Below are 23,449 nucleotides of genomic sequence, written 5' to 3'. Positions count from 1 at the left end.
CTGTATGGTGCCATCTATCTATTTATTTATTGTAGTATTGCACATTTCTTAACTTGTATTGCCTATTTTCTAGAGATGCTGTGTTGTCTCGTTGTTCTTGTAGCAATGACAATAAAGTACTTTGATTTGATTGATTGATTTGATGTGCCATCAGTCAAAAATAGACTGGACACATCTGTTTAGCAGAGCAGACCATAGAAACTCTGGGATGCTTCTGAAACATGCTACATGTCCAGTAGGATTATAAGCATTGACTATTGTAGCTGCAAGCTCAGGCAGCCACATTTATATAATTTTTAGACTCTATGGTCTTTGATCTGTATCAAGGAGCTGCTCTGGTCTACAGTCACGGTGAATCTTCCACTGCAGGCTTAAACACTTCCTTTTCAAATGATACCTCAACACCCAATGATAGCACTGAGATGTCACTTCAAGAAGGAAAAACACTATAAGCCTCTGTATCGTAGTCCTGAACAGGTTCTTAGAGGAATGACCCTCCAAGCTCTAGTTTCTAGAGTTTAAATGTAAGTCTGTTAGAACAACAAGTGCCTACCACATGAATGTAATGTAATAAAATATCTTACGTGGTGTCTGGAGGGTTTTCTTTGGTTCGGTCACTGTCCATAGTCTGATAGCCAGATTCTATATCAGATCTGTCCTCCTCTTCCTCCACACAATCACCCATGTTGTGGACTTCAGTCTGTCTGAGAGGTGAAGCAGAAACACTGATTGTGAGCTCAGCAAGTCTGTACAAGTGTAACAGCTAACAGAAATAAACTCATACACACATACATACAAGTTATAGCATAAAGAACCCAGTAACCTGCTATATTAGGATCTGTGAATGATCCACTTTATACATTCATTCACATACTCACCTGTTAAACTAACATAAAATACGAAGAACGGAAGTCTGCTTATTGTACATATAACAGTGCATTAGGCATTCATTTAACGTGTGACATTAATAACACAAAACAGGATGACAACACCGCTGCTTCCTGATATTATATCTTGATATGAGAGTGGACGTCTTAGAATATTGTGATCCAGCATAAGAGTCTTTTCCTGCTTTTAAATGCTGCATTACAGTAAAATGATGTAATTTTCTTATCAGACTGTTCTAGCTGTTTTATTATTTACCTTTTACCCACTTTGTCATTATATCCACATTACTGATGATTATTTATACAATAAATTTGCAATATCGACATCAAGGTATTTGGTCAAATATATGGTGATATATGATTTTATGTGTTGACCAGCTCTACTAGAAACTCATATTGGCTGTTTGTTACAGAAGGAAACGTTCTTCATTTCTTAGCTGCATCTTATTGTCCTTATCTTGTAGCTTGTGGATAAATATAGAAACCTTTTTCACATCTTTAAAACTAACTTAAACAACCTGTAGAAACGAGCAGTCATACAGCTGTGTATGAGTTACTTTAACATCGCAGTAAACTATTAACAATAACTTCTATTAATATAAACTCTGTCCGCTGCTCTCAGAAACAGCACGAGGTGCAGAGTTTATAGTTGTGTCACACTGGATGAAGCAGGAATAACTTCATTATTTGGGTCAAACGGACAGGTGCACAACCCCCCCCCCCCCCCCCCCCCCCCCCCCCGCCCCCCCGCGCGGAGGTCTACCAATGAAACAATGCACATCTGTGTCACAGCTCACATCTGTTCAACTGTGACACAGCTTTGTTTCTTCCCTCAAACACGAAGCACAAAGCAGGATCTGAACAGTTCAGGAGTCTACAGACACAGTCTCAAGTCTTCCCTCTACAGTCACAGAGTTTGCAGATAATAACTAATAAGATCATGTTATTAATACTCACGCTGTTTTATTCGGTCTGTTTTCCTCTTTTTTCTGTGCGGACTGTAAAATGGAGTCGTTATTGAGTCATTGCTTCCTGCTCCTCCTCTCTACAGCTCCCCTACTGCTGTAATGTGGAAGCTTTAACATACATTAATAAAACTAAGAAATAGAGTAAAATGCAATCATATAAATAATCATATTGTGTATTTTGTATTTTTAGGTAGGTATTTACAGTGTTAATAATATTAATGTTGTCGGTGATTACTGTCATAATTTAATAAAACACACGACACATTAAAATTAAACCTCACCAGAAAACGCAGTGAAGAGGTTTAAGGTGTTCCAGTGTTGTCCAGCAGGGGGCAGCATAGCCAACTAAATACAGCAGCGTCATTAGTTTCCATGAGGAGGAGCAGGGCAGCTGGGTTTAAACAGAAAACGTTAAATAATCAACATTTTACCATTTATTGTCTTTTCATTATGACACAGTAAACACATATATCAATTTATGGACAATACATATAACAGTGTGTTCTGTATTTTAACATATTTATTAGTTTGATATGTTTTCATTTAGATATTTTAAATCTTCTATACATTACTGCAATGATTAGGACTCTGATAAACCTTTAAAAGTGACAATCAGAAAACAGTAATTATTCTGAATGAAGATATTATAAGAGTTTACTTCTCTTTGGCTTCACTTTCTCTCTTATTGTCCTCTAGGCAAAGCTCCTAATGCATAACATACTAATACATTTCAGTAGCTGTAATGGATGAAACATTATCAGTTAATAACCATTGATAATTGAATTTATTGAAAATATATTAATCAACAATATAGAAGCCTCAAACATCATGAAGCAGTCTAACTATGAAAGTACTGTCCTTACTGTCCTCAGTAAAGTAAAACTGAGAATCAGGGTTTAATCTTGACACTTTTATGCAGGTTTTTGAGTCTCTGAGTGAAAACAGGTTGATAGGTTGAACTAATATTATTTTCCAGCTGGGTCTAAGAATGAAAAGTGCTGACTTGTATGTTTTGTGCTCAGCAGCTGGATGCTGTTGGTGGTTTAGTTCATAATGTTCATGGAGCAGGAGGAAGAATATTTATTCCTTCACTTGTTTCTTTGTCTCTTTAGGTCTTTTGATGCTGACTGGATTCAAACCTTCAATGATTGAAAGTTCTCATCATTACCTGAAAATAAGAAACAGCTACACAGGTGATGATTTGGGAAATAAATGATTTATTCATCCTGAAAGCTCCAACATGACAAATATTCAGTAATCTTACAGCTCCAAATGTTTCATGCTTCAAAGAATCAAACAGGACTGTTTTTAATCTTGTGATTCATTTACAGAACAGCAGAGTCGACCTTAAAAAATCAGAGACAATAAAACATTTCTAGAGCAGAGCAGAAGCAACTGCAGTTAATTACTGGATGAAAACTCAGATTTTGTTTCCTATTATACGAAAATCAGCTTTAATAAGAGAATTTATGTTTCATATTGATTGTTACTGTTTCAAACTCACCAAAAGTCTAGATTTCATATCCTGAGCTGTGGTGCAGCACAGAGCTGTGAGTTTAAGGTTCTTACTAAATGTTAAACAATAGAAACACCTGAGAGCTGAAGATGTGTTGGTGTGAGACTTTCTGCTACTGTAGGTTCAGCAGTTTTGACAGAAATGGATCCACCTCACAGAGAGCAGTGATCAGAGCTGAACTGGCTTCTGCTCCTTTTTTTCGCACCATGTCGATCAATGCTTCTGCTTTCTTTGCTCTGTTCAGGTTTCCAGCAAACTCCCTTTCACCATCATTTATGATCCTCTGGTCCAGGACTTTACCCAGCAGCTGGTCTAGATTAGGTTCAGACACTCTCTCAATAAACTGAGTCCGAACAGACAACAGCTTTTCATCTGCTGGCACACTTGAAGTTTCTGCTGGGACACTTGGCATCACTGCTGGGACACTTGGCATCACTGCTGGGACACTTGGCATCACTGCTGGGACACTTGGCATCACTGCTGGGACACTTGGCATCACTGCTGGGACACTTGGCATCACTGCTGGACCAGGACCTGGAAGATGAAGAAGTACCAGAGTTTAATAACCAGCTGCGAGTTCGTAGAGGAGACAAGAACAGAACCAAAACAAAAATGCTTCAAGATTTAAACTGCAGTAGCTCTGATTCAGAGCTGAAACTAATGATTATTTTCATTATTGATTATTTTCTGTCTGATTTTTTGGTCTATAAATGCCAAAAAGCACCCATCCTAGTCTTTGGGGACATCTGCAAATGTCTTTGTTCTGTTCTTATAGTGTCTGTTATCCACAGCTGTTTATACTGTAGGACTGATATGTTGATAAGAGTGCATCCTCTGAGATGTTGCACAGAGAGCAGTACCATTACACACAGCCTCACAGTTTATTAAATCAGCAGATGACACCAGGCTGCTACAGTATAACCACATACACCTCTACACTCATCAGTCAATTATAACTTTCTTTCTGGCAAAAGTAACTCTGTTATTCTTGAAACACATTGCTGGGTAAGTGTTGGTTATAATAGCAACCTGCCAAAGTGACAGCGCTCCTGGATATTAAATGGAATAGGAGATGACGCTCTGATTGGTTTACTGCGTGTTACGCCGAAAACACGCCTATGATTAATGAGGGGACTTAAGTCCAACTCTTTTGGACTATTCATCCTGCTGCATTCACCATCTTTCCGCTGTTAAAATAGCAAAAGTGGATTTGCACGCCATGCGATTCACACCTTGCACTATAGATCGTTAAAATGGGGCCCTTCATGTTTATCTTCACTGCAGTAAGACTGTAAGAACACATAAATCTTCAGTGTTTGTCTCGTGTGACTCACAGAGCTCAATAATCATCTTACCATCCATGGTTTCACAGTGTGGCAGGTGGAGCTGACTGGCTGCACCTTCAGGACCGGACTGGATGTTGAACAGCGGCCCTGCAGCTGTTTTACCAGCTGATTGTAGGACTCTCTCATCCCATTGGACAGTCCTGAACTGTAGCTCCGCCTCCTTAGTCATAACAAACATGAGTCCAGTCGAATTACACCTGAACACACCTGGACCAGGACAGCTGAACCTGGAGGACACAGAGGAGCTGATCACACAACACAGACTCATGCAGCTTTTTCTGGGTTTGAATAAGTAAAAGAAAATTAAAGAATTAATTTGTTGAAGGAAATGTTCCGTGGGACACTGTGGTGGCTAAGTGGTTGAGGCTCATACTATATAAACGCAATGTCAAACGTCCTGTTGCATCAGAGATGTGAGCATTTTTAATTTATTATTTTCTAGTATACACATAATAAGACTATGGGCCTGATTTACTAAGATCCCAAATAAAGGTATTACATTGCGTATGCAGTGCAATAGATTGATTAATTGATTGAAGAAAACGGTATATTGGAGATTATTTGTGACTAAGAAAAAAATATATTTTTTAATATGGGTCGAAAAAATCAGTTCTCTGCGTTTTCTGTCATTGTCAAGTTTGCTTATATTTTAACACATGCAGATCTTTCGTAAATCAAGCCCTATGTGTTGTAATCGTATGTAAGACGGTTTAAATATTTTCTTTTTTCTTTTCCTTTCTATCATTATTGGTTTGTATGTAATATTGATATCAGTCTTTTAAGAGCCTAACTAGGGACAGGAGATGGGAACTCTAGCTATAATCTCTATATGCAGAACATCAGCTACTGCAGCACGTTTTGAACAAGGTAAAGTTTTACTATCTTCATTTGCATTGTTCCCAACAAATAAATGCCACACCATTCTCTCTTCCCTTGTTTCCTGTCTCTCTACACTGACTCAAATAAAGGCATAAAAGCTAAGAAAAGATAACATGCTGTGACTGCTGCAGTGCTTCAACAGCTGGAGAACAAACTGAACCGCTGGACAAGATGTGAGAGAAGCAGCAGCTGCAGGAATATGAAGAGTATGAAAAGTGTTAAAAGTGAAGAGTAATCACTGAAAGGAGATGACAGGACCGTTGAATCTGAACTAAAATGAGTTAAATGACTGAACAGAGTGGAACTATCTGAAAGGAGGTGAAGTGTCATCACTGAAAGAAGCTGATGAGGTTGAAGGTTGAAATATTGTTCATCTTATGATTTGGTTACCTGTATGAAATGTTGTCAGACTCAGTCAGCATGTTGGGTCTGAAGCCCTAAAATATAGAAAGTGAAAACATTAGTTACAGAAACTGAACAGCTCACTCTCAGTCATACAGCTGACAGGATCCTCACTGCTTCAGGTTCTACTCTGCACTCTGTACTGTTTCATTATCACTGATTATCACTAGTCCACATCACTAAATGATCAGTTGCTCTTTAACTTTACATTGAAATGATCCTGCAGGACTATGTTGGACAGCAGCTGATGGTTTCACAGATGAGGAGGTAAAAGTGAATTAGGAGTTTCTGATGGAGGAGGAAGGAGCAGAGAGTGAGAGGAGAGGAAACGAGGGCTTGAAGATAATACAGATGACAGTAAATCATGTTTGGAGCTTAGATGTAAGGAGTATTAACCTCTGGAGGAAGCTGAGTCTGATGTATAATAAATTAATACATATTTAAAGGTAAAAAAATAGACATTTTTATTGACTATACCTGCCAGTGAGTTGTCCCAGTCAGATTATCTCTGCACACAACCTGCAGCTTCATCCTCTCTGGATCGTCTCTGCTGTCCTCAGACACATTGAGGGTTGTGTTGGATGTGGACGGATGTGATGAGAGATTAGAGCCATCTGATGTGGAGAAGAAGACAAACAGCTGATGTTAAACTCTTCTCGACGTCATTATGGTCCAGTGATCTAAGACACACTGAAAGCTGAAACACAAAGCTCCAGTTTAAGGCCGGACAGAGACTTTCTCCACATGTCTCCTGCTGGTTTTGATCTCTACTGGAAAACCTCCAATAAAATCAAAATGGCAAAGAAATAATGTAAAAGGTTTCAGACCCATCAGTCATGTTTCAGTATCACAGTCACACAATACAAAGCAATTTTTTTCATGTGATGAAATAACATACAAAGTCAATGCAAGGATGCGAATTGATGCAAATTCTATTCACTATTCTATTCGCACTGGGCAAAGAGAATGACACAAATGATGTGTGTATTTGCACAAGTAGGAAATAGTTCATTTGAATAAAGCCTGCTGATTTCTGGTGGAATAAAACCAGTCACAACAGATTTTAATCTAATCTGGAGCTGTTTACCCGTGGAAGGAGTTTATTTTTTAAACTTTTGGGTGGGGTTAGTTAGGTCTGAGTTACCCCTAACCCCCAGCTGCTGTCATCAGTAACAAACATCTTAAACGCTGTTGAGTAGACATCTACGTGTATAAACACGTCACTGCCTTAAGTGTGCCTTTAGAGGACGTTATTTTCAGTGTGGATGGAGCAGTGGCTGTTTGCAGAACATAGATCTGATCTGAAGCATAAATTCAGAGTTTTTTTCTGGCAATTAAAAAACAAGCAAATTATAAGTTTATTTTGGGTTCATAATGCTTTATGGTCTCTAGTTGTCATCTGGGAAGTACAGTTAACCTACAGATTTTTGAGCATGCAGCCAAACTTAAAAACAAATGTTACTGTGGTCAAACTCGCATGAGTAAGGTGAGATGAAAGTCACTTCACTTTTAGTGTAAACAAAACATATGTAAGTATGTTATGCAAGTATGTTTTATTCTATTATTGCAGTGAAACAAATTGCCTTGTTTTGCACAAACAACACAAAAACATTTTAAATCATCACTCCATGTCTTTGGAAATTTGAGAACAAGGAGAAAATCTAAACTCGACACAAATGATTCAAACTGAAGACCTTCTTGCAGTAAGGCAACAGGTTGTCTAACAGTCAAAGTACATCAGAGAAGGAAGAAAAAACCATAAAATTCTAATAATGTCTACTATAGTTCTCTGGAGTGTAAGGTCACTGATTAACATGTTAAATCTCAGTTGTTTGTCTGTAAAAAAACCTAATTGTTAAAACAACAATCTCCTACTATTCGGGGAGTTTTCAGGTTTTTTGTTAAGATAAAGTACTCTAATTGGCTGCTGGCAGTAGCTTCATGTTTACTGTACAGACATGAGAGACACATGTATCTAAATATCTAACTCTAACGAATGAATATCTGAAATTTCTTCAGACATTAGCTCTGTGTGAAAAAACTCAGCCCTCTCATTCATCTGAAGCAGTCCAGCAACAATGTGAGCTCCAGAAACACATGCAGGAAAACAAGTTAAACCTAGTTCAACTTATGCTGCAAAGAAATGTGACGTTGTCCAGCAAGAAGATTTGTTGAAAAATGAATACACAAACTGGTTTTGGCATCTGATAAACCTTCAAACGGATGACTGGACTTCCTGGATGGTGTTTCCTGTCTCCTCTGTACCTTAACAACACCACCGACACAGCCTCCTGTGTTGTTTAACTCTGAATCTCTGATAAGTGAACAAACGCACCATGATGCATCCAGAGTGGGACAGAGCTTGACCAGAAACTTCAGAGACTTCACAGAGACACAGACTCAATCTACACTAGTTGTGTTTAGATGTGTATTTTGTCACATTCACAATTTGAACTGGTGTCAGTCTCAACTCTCACCTCCTTCATGTCCATCAGGTGTAGCTCTGTTTGGTGTGTTCTCCTCCCTGTAGGAATAAATAGAAACACAGCAGTTATCTGGACTGTCTTATGAAGAGGGTTCAAATAATCAGACTCTATCTCTTCTCTAAAGATAACTCTTTGATTCCACACAACCATCAAGCTGTTCATCATCATCAGGACTTTCCAATCCAGATATGAGTTAATTTACATGAAGTAGGAGTAATCTGGATTTCCAATGCATTACCCTTTTTTGTGAAATTTATTGTTAAGATATGCACAGGTTCCTGTTCACATTATGGAAAATGACTCTCCTTCATGTCTGATTTCAGTAGAAACAGTCTCTTACTTTATGTGTGAGGGTCCAGCTTCATCACTGATGTCTGGAGGAGGATGTTTGGACTCAAAGGTGGATGCTGGAGACTCTGATTTGCTCTTTTCCTCCACACAACCAACCATCTTCTGGTATCCAGACCATGTGACAAGTGAACCTTCAGAATCAGAGAACCTAGACACAGTCAGAGACACTTATGTCAGACTTACATCAAACTATTATACAATTAGAGTTGGAGGAAAAGTCTCTGCTGTTTGAGGGAGACTGAGCAGGAAAATGTAATGGGAATTATTATTATTCATCTTCTGATATTCAATCGTAAGCATTCACTGTCTCTAACTGTTTAAGTGAACATCATGTATGTTAAAATATACTGACTAACCATTGTCCTGATTGTACGACACCAGTCTCCTCCAAACAGCAGCATGTACATCCAGATTGCTGAAAAGGAGGGATGAGCTGATGTCGTGGGCAAGAATGAAGATCAAGTCCTCCAAATCCCGTAGCCTGTCTCTCAGAGAAGGAGTCAGAAGCGACAGCACCACCTTCGTCGCAGGGGGAGAGAAAATCCCACTACTGTCCGAGCAACCCATTAAGAGCCTGGGGAGGCAGTATACTGCAGATCTCTCTAACAAGCAGATGGGGAGAACCGTAATGAAACAGCTCTCAGAAGGCCTGGCAAGGATTGACCAAAGCCAACTCCCTGGGAAGTACAAAGTATGGTGCTACCAGTTCATGCTCTACAGAAGAGTGATGTGGCCACTGAAAATGAGCGAGATCCCCTCATCCACCGCAAGTAAAATGGATGGAAAAGCCAATTCATTCATCCGAAAGTGGCTGGGGCTGCCACGGTGCCTCTCGGAAACGGGCCTCTTCGGGAAGAACACCCTGCAGTTGCCACTGCAATCGATCAGTTTGGGCTACATGCAAGAGAAGACCAGGTTGGTTCTCAAACTAAGAGAGTCCACTGACCAGTCGGTAAGGAACAAGGAGCAAATGCCAAGGTTCCCACCGACCGGAAGTGGAATGCCCAAACGGAGGTAGACCAAGCAATCGGTAGGCTGCAACACCAGGAGATCGTCGGCAGAGTCCAAACAGGAAGAGCAGGGCTAGGATGGGGAGAAGCACCACAGTTTTGGTCCAATGCAAACCGTAAAGAGAGGAAGGAGATGGTGGTGGCAGAGGTGACAAGGATGGAGGAAGAGCGCTATAGGATCAAGGCTGTGTCACAAGGCCGACAAGGAAGCTGGACAATCTGGGAAGGAGCTCCTAACCGAAACATCAGTTAGTCAGATCTGTTGAAGATCCCACAAGCAAGGCTCAGCTTCCTCATCCGCTCAACCTACGACACGCTTCCCTGTCCTCGGAACCTTCACCAGTGGTTTGGGAGTGAGGAATCTTGCTCACTTTGCAATGCTCCCAATGCAAGCCTCCAGCACATCCTCTCAAACTGTAAAACTGCACTCTCCCAGGGGCGCTACAGATGGCGCCATGACCAGGTCTTGAGAAAGCTAGCCGTGGTGCTGGAGGGGCGTCAACAGGGCAGCAAAGGAACACCACCAGTAGAGGACCACATCAACTTTGTCACAGAAGGCGGGGAAAAAAGGAACACCAGGCCAAGAGAAACACCAAGGCCCTTATCCTCCGGCCAGGAGTGGAGCATGAGGGTCGACCTTGACAGGCAGCTCCGGTTCCCTGTCCATCCTGAAATAGTCGTGTGGTCCACCAAGGCAAGATCTGTGCTCCTCATTGAACTCACGGTACCAATGGAAGATGGCATTGAGGCCGCCTTCAAGCGAAAGAAGCCCAAGTACTCGGAGCTGGCTGCTGAGTGCAGGGAGACTGGCTGGAAGACTACCATCTACCCAGTAGAGGTTGGATGCCGAGGCTTTGTGGGGCTGTCAACCACACGCCTCTTGAGGGAAGTAGGAGTGACTGGAGGAAAGCTGAAGAAGGCAACAAAAGAGCTATCAGAGGAAGAAGAGAAAGGCAGTTTTTGGCTCTGGTTGAGGGGGAAGGACAAGTGCTGGGGAAAGAACACCTAACCCAAAAAACAGCCACAGGGGGCCAACACCTATCAGCTGCAGGGGGTGACAGGGAGATGTACCTGTCACTGCTCCACCACCAGGAGACGTTCCAGGATTAAAGGAGCGAAACGTTGGTGAATGGTGGTTCCTGGCTGATGACCCTGCAGCTGACCCATGGGCACCGGAGGAGGTGCGACAGGCAGCAATGCCCAGCAGGTTAACTCCATCTACCTGTACATTTATTGTCCTGATTGTACAACACATTATGACTATTGTGCTGACATTGTTCTGATGGTAGAACAACATCATCCTTTTTACAAGATAATGTATATAATCTGACAACTTCTCCTGCTCTGGGCTCATTCTTGCCATCTCACACTCCAGACAGCAAAGAGTCCGTCTGCAGGTGACAGAATAAACTCTCAGAAAGACAACGACTTTGTGCTTTTTAATACAAAATTACCAGAACAAGAACTAAAATCAAGAACATTAAATCTTAGTTAAATCAGCTTCACATAAGGAGGAGGTATGATGACATTACTGTACACCTGTATGAATATGAAAAGGTGTGAGAGGTTAACTGCACTGTAAAAAAATCCCGTTGTTTTTACGGAAAAAAAAACAGCAGCTGTGGTTGCCAGAATAATTCTGTAAAAAGTCTGCTGAATTAGCATTATAAGATATTATAAGATTATAAGACATGTCATGCCACAATATGAGTCATTTAACTGATTTTTTCCGTAAATTTCCCTCAAAATCTACAAATAATGTTATTTTAACACTATCATGTTGTCATTTAAACTGCATTTTATTGCCTTTTGTATTACGTTTTTTCTGCGTTTTAACTACAGTAATAGGTCATTTCTACAAAGAAATATATATATATATTTTTTACATATTCTTTATTAAGTTAAATTAACAGTTATATTTGGTTTAGTATTTTACATTAAACAATGCTCCATTATATTTCCATATACAGGTTTTTGATGTCGTCATTTTACAGCATTTAAGTGTTAATTCTACGGACATTTTTTACAGTGTGGTGGACAAGAAACTGATGAATGAACCAATGATGATGAAGCATGAATACAGCAGCTGATGCTGCTAGTTAATGGAAATGTGACTTCAGTGCTCTGCTCCATTCTCCTCTCACACATGGACTAACATGGACTGACTTCAACTCATCACTGACCTCAGAGTCTCCAGTCTGCAGTCTGGACTGTTCAGAGAATCACGCAACAGCTTCACTCCTGAATCCTGCAGCTTGTTTTCACTCAGATCCAGCTCTCTGAGATGGGAGGGGTTGGATTTCAGCGCTAAGGCCAGATAAGCACAGCTGATTTTTGTCAAAGTGCAGCGCCACAATCTGTAAAAAAGAATAAATGATGTAGATAAAAATCCATTTATAATCCACTCAGTGTTCTGGTTTTAAATGTGTAGTTTAACATTACTATGTCCTCATCAATGAGCTTTTCTCTGAAATGAGCAGAGTGACTTTGTCATTGTGTTATTGTGGATCATCTTAATGTCAGCCTTCTACAGACATCATCCAAATGTCACCACAACATTCAGACACATATTCATTTCAACACTGAGTCATAAAGATATTTGTCTGTGTGTTCAGAAAGATAAATATCAATTATCAGATATTCATTAAAATATTTCTCCTTCATCAAGTAAACTTGATCAGTTTCAAACAGATATTAGTTGAGAGGATCTTTGCCACATAATTGCAGCGTCCCTGGTTTGAATCCGGCCAGGGACCTATGCTGCAGGTCATTCCCCTCTCTCTAAATAAAGGCAAAAAGTCCAAAAATAAATATTTAAAAAAAGTAACCGACAGTCAGTGAACTGACCTCAGAGTCTCCAGTCTGCAGTCTGGACTCTCCAGAAAATCAAACAGAAATGTCACTCCTGAATCCTGCAGCTTGTTGTTACTCAGCTCCAGCTCTCTCAGATGGGAGGGGTTGGACTTCAGAGCTGAGGCCAGAGAATCACAGCCTTCCTTTGACAAACTGCAGAGATTCAATCTAAATAAAGAATACATTTCACTTTAGAAGACAGAGGTTCCTGCTTGAAATCATTCAATGTTTGATCATGTGTTCAGCGCTGTAGAACGTTTTTCAGTGTAGAACTTTAGAAAATGGAACTCCAAACAAATTAACTTAAAAGCATACAGGTCAAAAACTGTCAAAATCAAACTAGTGAAAAAGAGCTCTTATTACTATTATAATGACCAGAGGAGGCATTCTTGACAGTTCTGTGCTGGTGAAATGCAAGGGCTCATGAGACTGTTAATGTTCAAGTTTGAATTGTTGTTTTACTAAATGGTAAACAGGCCACATTTATATTGTACTTTTTTCTCTTTTTCTCTTAGTAAAACTTAAAAACAGGTCTTTTTGCAACTCAACATTCCTTTGACACAATCAATGGACAAGAACACTTAGGAAGAAAATAGACTTCACCATTAAGATTCTCAGTGTGGATCAGCATAATATCAGCTTTATGTCTGTAGTTTAGTGTCAAAACAACTGAAACATCAAATTCATCTCAGCACAGAAGTAAAAATTGCATCTGACCTCAGAGTCTTCAGTCTACAGTTTGGACTCTCCAGTCCAGCAGACAGACGCTTCAGTCCTGAATCCTGCAATTCATTGTAGCCCAGATCCAGCACTCTCAGATGGGAGGATTTGGACTTCAGAGCTGAGACCAGAGAATCACAGCTGTTCTCTGACAAACTGCAGGAACTCAATCTGAATAAAAACAATATTTATTAAATCAGATGTGTTCAGGTTTTAAATGTGTAGTTTAACATTACTATGTCCTCATCAATTTTCTCTAAAATGAGCAGAGTGACTTTGTCATTGTGTTATTGTGGATCATCATAATGTCACCACAACATTCAGATTCAGACACATATTCATGTCAACACTGAGTCATAAAATACTGTAAACACCTGCATTGATCTGTGTGTGTGCGTGTGTATGTGTGTGTGTTCTCGAAGGTCAATATCAATAATCGGACATTATTAATTAATTAATAAAAACGCTTAAAAATTCACTTACTGTATTTTGATCTTCACTAAGTAAACTCAAACAGATATTAGTTGAGAGGATCTTCTGTATACAGATGTGACTCTTTACCAACAATTATAAACATTAATTGACTTTAACAACTAACAGTGGACATTTTCTACACTTTCTTTAACAATCAGTCATCTTGTATAACTACACACTAAACTTTGTACAGTAAAACATAAATATGGAAACAAATGAACTTCATGATGTAAGTTATGTTTGTACATAAATTAGATTCAGTTGTTAAACATTAAGATCAACAATAGTAACAGACAGTCAGTGAACTGACCCGAGAGTCTCCAGTCTGCAGTCTGGAATCTCCAGAAAACCAGACAGATGCTTCACTCCTGAATCCTTCAGCTCTTTGTTCTCACTCATCTCCAGCTCTATCAGATGGGAGGGGTTGGACTTCAGAGCTGAGACCACAGCAGTACAACTTTTCTCTGACAAACTGCAGTTCCTCATTCTGAATAAAGAATAAATAATGTAGATTAAAATCCATTTATAATCCACTCAGATGTGTTCAGATTTTAAATGTGTAGTTCAACTATGTCCTCATCAATGAGCTTTTCTCTAAAATGAACTGTGAAAATGAAGTGACTTTGTCATTGTCTTATTGTGGATAATCCAAATGTCAACACAACATTCAGACACATTAATGTCAACACTGATTCATAAAATGCAATTAGAGGATCAATATGAAATCAGACATGTTGGACTAAAAACTTGTTTATTATTTATTACATGAGCTCTTCTTCCTGTGCTTGGTAGTTTAGTAGTAATCATTCCTCCTGTACATAATGACTGTGACACTTGATAACTTATTTTGTACAAAGAACACTGTGGAAATTGATTTCCTGAAAAAAAAAAATTCTGATTTGCACTCAGGAAAATCTTGAACAGTTATGAATCAAACATTTGAAACGTCAATGAAGGATTTGAATTTAATAAATAGAAACAGCTACAGTCAGTGAACTGACCTCAGAGTCTCCAGTCTACAGTTTGGACTCTCCAGTCCAGCAGACATCGTCACTCCTGAATCCTGAAGCTTGTTCTGACTCAGGTCCAGATGTGTCAGATGAGGGTTGGACTTCAGAGCTGAGGTCACAACTTCAACGTGAGTCTCTGAGAGTTCACAGCCAGAGAGTCTGTAATGACACACATATATTACAACATATGTTATCATGAAAGAGGACACTTTATATTTACTTCATGCATTTGATGATGAAACAGTTTGACATTCTCTGTTTTGATTAACATTTCTTCTTCACATTCAGATGATCTCTTACAAAAAGATGCCAGTACTGTTAATTGGTCATTTCAGCCTATGTTTGTCCATTTGTCTTTTACCTTGCTAAACATAGCAGAAACCAAGAAAAAATATTTCATTTAAGCTACTGTATGCACTTACCTATCACCACTGCTGCATTTATATAGCTTCTGCAGTTTACACATCCGCAAAAATAAAACTTAAAGACAAATTGATTTTTGAACAGATGATCTTCAGCTAATTTGTCGTATGGTCAGGATGTGAAATTGCCCAATGTGTTACAGAGCTAGTCAGTGGTAGTGTATACGTAATATGAATTACTGTTTGATTTGAAAGAGAATTTATTTTGATTCTAATTATAACTATTTTAATTACCTGTCTGTTAACTCTTTCTGCTCTTTCATCTGTTTCTCTCTGCAGATGTCTCTTGTTTTTCACTGTGCATTGAATGTTTTGTCAGATTGATGGTTATTTGGGTAGCTTTAACTGTGTGCTCTACCTCACGCCTATATGAGGCTTTCTTCTGACTAAATGCTGGTTGATGATAATGGAAACTGTTTACTGAACTGTCAATTACATGTAATTACTAGAATAGGAAATAGGATAACTGTATTCATTAACTTAATATCTAACTGAAAAATCAACAGTATTTACACTCAAAGCATTTCAAACGGCTCAACAACATCTGAAACTGAATATAACTGACATGTTATTTCAGCTATAAACAAGTAGAGCATTATTTTAACAATAATAAGAATTTTATATTATTTATATTTGAAGAACTAAACTACTAATCTACACTGATTTATAATGTTAATCACATCTGGACTTACTGAGCCTTTCTGCAGTTCCTCACAGCTGGGATCAGTCTCCATCGTCCCTCCTGTGATGTGTTGTACTTCTTCAGGTCCAACTCATCCTGAACCTCCTCTGACATCTGCAGCATGTAGGCCAGAGCTGAGCAGTGGATCACAGAGAGTTTCTTCTTTGATCTGTTCTCTGACTTCAGAAACTCTTGGATCTCCTGATGTACTGAGCGGTCGTTCATCTCCATCAGACAGTGGAAGATGTTGATGCTTCTGTCAGGAGAGATGTGCTCCTCCTTCTCCTTCTCCTTCTCCTCCTCCTCCTCCTCCTCCTCCTCCTCCTCCTCCTCCTCCTCATCATCATCATCATCATCATCATCATCATCAAAGTCACTGTTCATCTTCTTCAGGTTGTTGATGACTCTCTGGATGGTTTCTGGACTGTTGTCTGTCGGATCCAGCAGGCCTCCTAAGAGACTCTGGTTGGACTCCAGAGAGAGGCCATGAAGGAAGCGGACAAACAGGTCCAGGTGGCCATTTTTACTCCTGAGAGATTTCTCCATGACTCCTTTCAGGAAGTCGTCCAGAGATGAGTAACTGTGTTTTTTCCACAGCAAGTCCTCCAGTACCTCTGTCTTCCAGTTGGTGTAACAGTGGTACATGTAGACTGCAGCCAGAAACTCCTGAACGCTCAGATGAACAAAGCTGTAGACTGTTTTCTGGAAGATCACACTCTCTATTTTGAAGATCTGTGTACAAACTCCTGATAACACCGAGGCCTCTGTGACATCAAGACCACACTGCTCCAGGTCTTCTTGGTAGAACATGATGTTTCCTTTCTCCAGTTGTTCAAACGCCAGCCTCCCCAGCTTCAGAAGAAGGTTCCTGTCAGCCTCCGTCAGCTCCTGTGGACTCGTCTCATGTCCCTCATCATACTTGTTCTTCTTCCTCTTTGTCTGAACCAGCAGGAAGTGTGAGTACAGGTCAGTCAGGGTCTTGGGCAGCTCTCCTCTCTGGTCTGGAGTCAACATGTGGTCCAGAACTGTAGCAATGATCCAGCAGAAGAGTGGAATGTAACACATGATGTGGAGGCTCCTGCATGTCTTGATGTGTGAGATGATTGTGCTGGACTGCTCTTCATCACTGAATCTCCTCCTGAAGTACTCCTCCTTCTGGGCGTCAGTGAAGCCTCGTACTTCTGTTACCCTGTCAACAAATGTCAGAGGGATCTGATTGGCTGCTGCAGGTCGGGTAGTTATCCAGATGAGAGCCAAGGGAAGCAGATTCCCCTTGATGAGGTTTGTCAACAGCACGCTGACTGATGACTTCTGTGTGACATCAGACACGACCTCACTGTTGTTGAAATCCAGTGAAAGTCTGCTTTCATCCAGGCCGTCAAAGATGAACAGAACTTTGCAGACAGCGAGCTTCTCTGCTGTGAGCTTCTGTAATGTTGGATAGAAAACATGGATCAGCATGAGCAGACTGTACTGCTCATCTTTGATCAAGTTCAGCGACCTGAACGAGAACAGAATCAGCAGACTGATATCTCGGTTTTTGGAGCGCTGTGCCCAGTCCAGAGTGAACTTCAGCACTGAGAAGGTTTTTCCAACGCCAGCGACGCCGTTCATCAGAACCACTCTGATGTGTTTCTGTTGGTCAGGTGAGACTTTAAAGATGTCCTGACACTTGATTGGAGCGTCATGGAGAGTCTTCATCTTGGAAGCTGTTTCAAGCTGCCACACCTCATGTTGGGTATTAACCTCATTACTCCTTCCCACAGTGATGTAGGGCTCAGTGAAGATGCTGTTGAGGAAGGTTTTAGTTCCTGCTTCATCAGTTCCTTGAGTCACACATTCACATGTGCTGCTCAGACAGATCTGATGTTCATCTAAAAGCTCCTGCAGACCACTTTCTGCTGAAAGAGAAGAAAAAAGGACGAATGAAACAGAAATCAGTGTGACTGTTAAAGTTCAGTAGGATAGAGGAGGTAGATTCCTGTTTTCAGAGATGATGACATCAGCAGACAGATCTTCAGTCTTACTTTGTACAGTGCTGGTCTGACTGTCTGTCTGCAGTCCAGGTCTGGTTCTGGATATTTCTGCACACTGGGGACAGGAGGAGTCTCCTGATGAAGCAGACTGGTCCCAGTATGAGGTGATGCACTGTCTGCAGAAACAGTGTCCACAACTGGTAGAGACTGGATCCTTCAGGACGTCCTGACACAAAGAACAGCAGGACAGCTGCTCCTCCACTAAAACACTTTCTGCTGAAAGAAAAAAAAATCAATTTGAACATCTATCAGTGTGTTTACGTGCACTTATATAACCTGTATTAATGACAGAATATGTGTGTTAGTCCTGACTTTTGTAGCAGGACAAGGGGTCCATGGAAGCGTGACCCCTTTCTGCTGAGTTCACAGCAGACCCGTTTGCCTTTCCTGCCATAAAACTGAATCAATTTCTGAATTGAACCAACTCTTCTGCAGAACCAACTCGAGAAGATACAAAACATTCACACTCCCCGAAAGAATTGCCGGGGTTGGCTGAGAACACTGAGACATCAAAGAGGAGAGTCCTCTTGGTGTCAACAGGGGACCACAACTCACAGCACCTCAACAGGATTTACAATGTGTATTGGTCAGTGACTGAAATCTCACCTCCTTGACAAACACCAGACATCCACTATATTGCTGTAAATATCTGGACCCCCCCTTTCAGAACTGTCACTCTCTGAGAGTGGGGAGAGGGAGATTATGATGAAGTTGTTTTTCTGACTCTCAGTAAAAGATTGTGTTTAACGCATTTCTCAGGTTTAACATGATGTAGCAATAATAAAGTTTCAAGAAACAAACCTTTACATCTACCAATGTCAAACACCTACAGTTAAGACCAAGATACATTACTTCATCAAATAAATGAATTAAATAAAGTAAATATGCATAAATGTATGTTACAAGAAGTAAATGAGTAAGTGAGATAAACATTGATACTATCACTACTTTATTTATTGGTAAATAACTTAACTGCTTTGATTACAACATTTCAATAAGTTTGGTTCATTGTTTAATTCTGATCCATGAATAACACTGATATAACATCCTATGTGTCATCACATATTCTGTGTTTGTGTTTGTATTCAAATTAATGATATGTAATACAGGATGAAATAATTGAATGCAGATGTTGAATGTTAAATTAGGTTAATTTAATTAAACATAAATTGCTACACTTTTTACCTGCTTTGCTCTTTGTGTCTGAGTCAGAACTTTTCCTCATAATGTGAATGTGTCTGAATTAAGCAAACAGTAAAATATTAAGTGTTTGAAAACAACTTATCTAGACTTCTAGAAAGTAATTTGTGTGACTTTTGTTATGTCTCGTCAAATTTGTTAATGTCTTGTCTTGTGTCATGTGTTGGTCCTTTATGTTTTAATTTAGTCAAGTCACCCATGTCCCGTCCTGTCATGCACTTCCTGTTTTATTTTGTACTCACCTTTTCCCTCTTGTTTCAGATCCTGACTTCCTCCCTTTGTGTGCCTTCCCTCCGCTGTGATTGTCAACCCCGCCCCTGATTGGTTCCACCTGTGTCCCCTTACCTCATGTTCAAACAGTCCTTGCCTCCCTTGTCTTGTGTCAGTTCGTTTTGTCCTGTCAGCGTCACCGTCATGCAGCCCGAGAAGCCTTGTTTCATTCTGTCCTCCTTGAGAGCGTTTTTTGTTTAATAAATTCCCTTCGAGTTAAGCGTTTGAGTCCTCCTTCCTGTCTGAGGTCGTTACAACTTTTCATTTGATTTGAAATAGAATAGTAAATCACTCTATGTAATGGTCTCTTTCATTCAGCTGCTCCACTTGTGCATGTTATGTGTTTACATATAAGAGAAACAGGCTTTCTCCAAGAGAAATCTACACATGGGGAAATCAGGTTTTTCCAATCACCAACCCTATTACAGTCACCAATCATACTTTGTAGAACCATCCATCAGAATGACATCACTTAGCCACCTGGCTAGAGTTCATTCAGGTTTTTCACAATTACACCCACAAAATTTCAACAATCCAACAACAAACCCCAAATTACCCACACGGTGAAACCTCTAGGAAATACTGTATGTGTCAGAGCTGCCACTGGAGGAAATATTACCACATTTACAGTTTGTGCAGTTATGTTTGCGTCTTCAAATGATCATTTAGTCTGATGTCATGTGTTTCTGTCCCATTACATTTGAACCCCTTAAATTTAGGGATAATGTGTTAAAAGTTCATTATCACTCACACAGTTCTTTTTATGTTGTTATACACTTACTCTAATTAATACTGAGAATTTATTAATATGGTATCAGTTATTTTATTTCTAATTGAATGTGTTGAAGCTTGGAGCCTGAAGAACTAAAATAATGTGTAAGTGTACAAACACTGACTGTGTGGACTGTTTCTCCTCTGATCTGCTGTCTGGATGTGATGTCATGTTTGTCTCTTCCTGTGACTGACCTGCTGCTCCTGAGCTGATGTTTGACAACTTCTCCACCAGATCATTCCTGTTGATCTTCTGTAAAACACTCTTCATCACCTTCACAGCTCCATCAGATTCATATTTCTGCACCATCAGATCCACCACGTCCCCCCTCTCTGCATTCTCCAGCTGGCTCTCTGTGATGGGTGGGATGTCATCCTCGTTTACATACTTCAGTGACGACTTGAACTGCTTGAATTCATCATCTTTTAAATCATCCAGTAGGTCGCAGAGGTCCCTCTTCATCATCTTCATCATCTTGGCTCTCTGGTAAAATCAGAAAACACTGATAAGAGAATATTTGATTGTCTGTCTGCCAATATAAACTAATTCAGTGTTTACAGGATCTGACTGATTTGACAAAAAAAAAAAAAGAGTTTGGCCACAGTCATTTAATTCTCAGAGAATCTCAAGAAGATCTCCAGTAAAAACGTCTCACCATAAGTCGACTCAGAAGCTGTTCTGGAGCTTTCTATCAGATCAAGTCTTCTAACAATAAGTCGACAAAGCAATCTCACCACAAGGTCCAATTCTCAACTCACCTTTTTCTTGCGGTTCTGTGAACTCGGGCATCTTTTCATGTTTTGACTGGTTCATAAACGCTGGTGTGAAAACGGTCAGCAGTGTCTGAAAAGGAGACTCTTGTCTCAAAGTAAACTCTTGGGTGTTTTTTGATTGTTCTGGGAAAGCAAAAAGGACAAAGCACAGGATTTTAATAGTAGGCGACATATGTAATTTAAAATTAGTCATTAGTTAAAAATGTAAACTACTGTTAATCATATGAAGTGATCTTAAACATGATCTGTAAGTCTACTGTAGCAGCTCCCCAATAAAAAGCGAGTGACACAGGTGATTCCTGGAATATCACACTTTTTCATTCTGTTTCTGCTCCCTGTTTGTCTGTAGTTATAACAAAACACATTTTATTCCTAATTACATGCAAAGCAACTATTATACGAGGGACCAGTCTCACCGACTTTTTTAAATGATTAGTTTAGACCCCCTTAACCCTCAGTGATCAGTGCTTCATATTTAAATCCATTCCTATTGCTTATTGAGAGAAAACCCAAACCAATGAAGAATTAAACTCTATGTGTTTTTACTGCTATCTTACACACACACACACACACACACACACACACACACACACACACACACACACACACACACACACACACACACACACACACACACACACACACACACACACACACACACACACACGGCAAGGTGGTTTCTGACTCACCACTCTTTGTTTCAAATAAACACGCAGATCTCTGTTACAATGCATCAAATCTATTTATTCTCATAACGTGTTCAGTATTACAAAACATAAACGTAAACTTTCTCCTATAAAAAAGTAACAAAAGAGCTCGTCATGAGTTCAAACCCACCTCTCTCCAATCACTCACTCATTCATAAGATCTGTCACTCCCACCTCCCCACCACACATGCAATACTTATTAAAGGCCAGCAGGGGGAGACATTCAACCATGAACAGTATCAACAATAAACAGTATCAAAATAATTAGGTGCAACAAGGCCATTAATCAAACAGTCATCATATATAACACACACACACACACACACACACACACACACACACACACACACACACACACACACACACACACACACACACACACACACACACACACACACACACACAGCGTGTCACTAAGCTTAACTAGTCATTGATGCTCAGAATAGATAGCTGAGTTAAGATGGGTCAAATGTTCAGGCTACGCTAATTTATCAAAAATGAAAGCTTAGCATTTAACTACGTGTTGGTATTTTGTTGCTCGAAGGCTTCTTGTTTTTGTTGTCAGTCTCTGTACTGACTGACAGCAGCTTCACTGTAAGCTGGTAATGTATGAAGGGCCTGTACTACAAAGGTTTCACAATGCTATCCGCTAACTAGATGTATTTGCTCACAACTCAAACCTCCTTATGGGTTCAATGTGACAGATAATTACTATATTGATCATTTTTGACCAGAATATTTATGTTGATCTGGGGCCAAACACTTCGTCTAGATGCAATTACAAAATGTACCCATCATTTTTCTCATGTTAGTATAGTCAGATAAAAGGCAGCAGGAATGCAATACACAATACATAATAATATAATACAGGAAATGGCATCTACTCTGTTAAAAGACCCCCTACCCCCCATATTGTCAATGCCTCCTACACTCATACAAACACAGCTCATAACTGCAAGTTAGTGCGTCTTCCTGTTGCTAACTAACCCTAACTAAACATGTGTGTGCTTCTTAACTGTGACTTCTCTCTGTTTAGAGCTCAGCAGTGAGTCTCGTTACATCGCTGTGAGGAAATGAAACCAGGAAAACAACAACAGGAAACAATGTTTAACACCTCAAACTCTGTCATTACATATTTTACTTTAATCAACTAAACAATTAATGTGAGAAATAATCATCAGATTGATCAATAATTACAGTAATCATTATTTACAGTCCTGATATTAACACTCACCTGGTTCAGACGGTTTCCTCTTTCTGCTCTGATGACCTGTTTGCTCCTCCCACCTTCATCGTTACATGAAACTTCTTCTTTACTGGAAGTCACGTGTCTGTGTGTGTGTGTGTGTGTGTGTGTGTGTGTGTGTGTGTGTGTGTGTGTGTGTGTGTGTGTGTGTGTGTGTGTGTGTCTGTCTGTCTGTCTGTCTTTCTATCTTTGAGAGAATACATTTCAGTTGAACACCAGTGTTGTGAGGACACTGGGCCTATATGAATGTTACCTCCCAGGTTTTACAGTGTTTTATAAATGTGCTTTTATTGTGATGAGTATATGTGTGTAGATCCATACTTAGTTTGAGTTGTGTATGCATGAGGGTGTGGATGTATTTTATTGTTGTCAATTGTTTTATTTAATTTATAAAGTGTTCTTATGTATCATGAAAGATGCTTTGAATGAAATGTATTAT

General features: G+C 39.8%; 1 protein-coding gene across 1 annotated transcript in view; it reads right to left on the bottom strand.

The window, feature by feature from the left end:
* LOC133977228 (uncharacterized) overlaps positions 1-23,037 on the bottom strand; it is a 37,797-nt gene extending 14,760 nt beyond the window's left edge. Inside the window, exons 1-18 of the mRNA XM_062415313.1 lie at positions 22,999-23,037; positions 21,043-21,180; positions 20,479-20,767; positions 18,034-18,258; positions 16,017-17,907; positions 14,894-15,061; positions 14,203-14,379; positions 13,416-13,589; positions 12,693-12,866; positions 12,029-12,202; positions 8,825-8,983; positions 8,476-8,522; positions 6,476-6,612; positions 5,987-6,033; positions 4,727-4,944; positions 3,488-3,905; positions 1,841-1,876; positions 585-704 (exon numbers count right to left, since the gene is read on the bottom strand). Coding sequence (XP_062271297.1) covers positions 585-704; positions 1,841-1,876; positions 3,488-3,905; positions 4,727-4,944; positions 5,987-6,033; positions 6,476-6,612; positions 8,476-8,522; positions 8,825-8,983; positions 12,029-12,202; positions 12,693-12,866; positions 13,416-13,589; positions 14,203-14,379; positions 14,894-15,061; positions 16,017-17,907; positions 18,034-18,258; positions 20,479-20,767; positions 21,043-21,081 — 4,493 coding nt within the window. The 5' untranslated portion in view covers positions 21,082-21,180; positions 22,999-23,037. The remainder of the gene's footprint in view (positions 1-584; positions 705-1,840; positions 1,877-3,487; positions 3,906-4,726; positions 4,945-5,986; positions 6,034-6,475; positions 6,613-8,475; positions 8,523-8,824; positions 8,984-12,028; positions 12,203-12,692; positions 12,867-13,415; positions 13,590-14,202; positions 14,380-14,893; positions 15,062-16,016; positions 17,908-18,033; positions 18,259-20,478; positions 20,768-21,042; positions 21,181-22,998) is intronic.
* Between the last annotated feature and the right edge of the window lie 412 nt (positions 23,038-23,449).

The sequence above is a fragment of the Scomber scombrus genome, unplaced genomic scaffold (genome assembly GCF_963691925.1).
Source record: "Scomber scombrus unplaced genomic scaffold, fScoSco1.1 SCAFFOLD_213, whole genome shotgun sequence".
Classification (NCBI taxonomy): domain Eukaryota; kingdom Metazoa; phylum Chordata; class Actinopteri; order Scombriformes; family Scombridae; genus Scomber; species Scomber scombrus.
The sequence above is the reverse complement of the archived record's forward strand: the minus strand, read 5'-3'. Positions and strand labels throughout refer to the sequence as shown.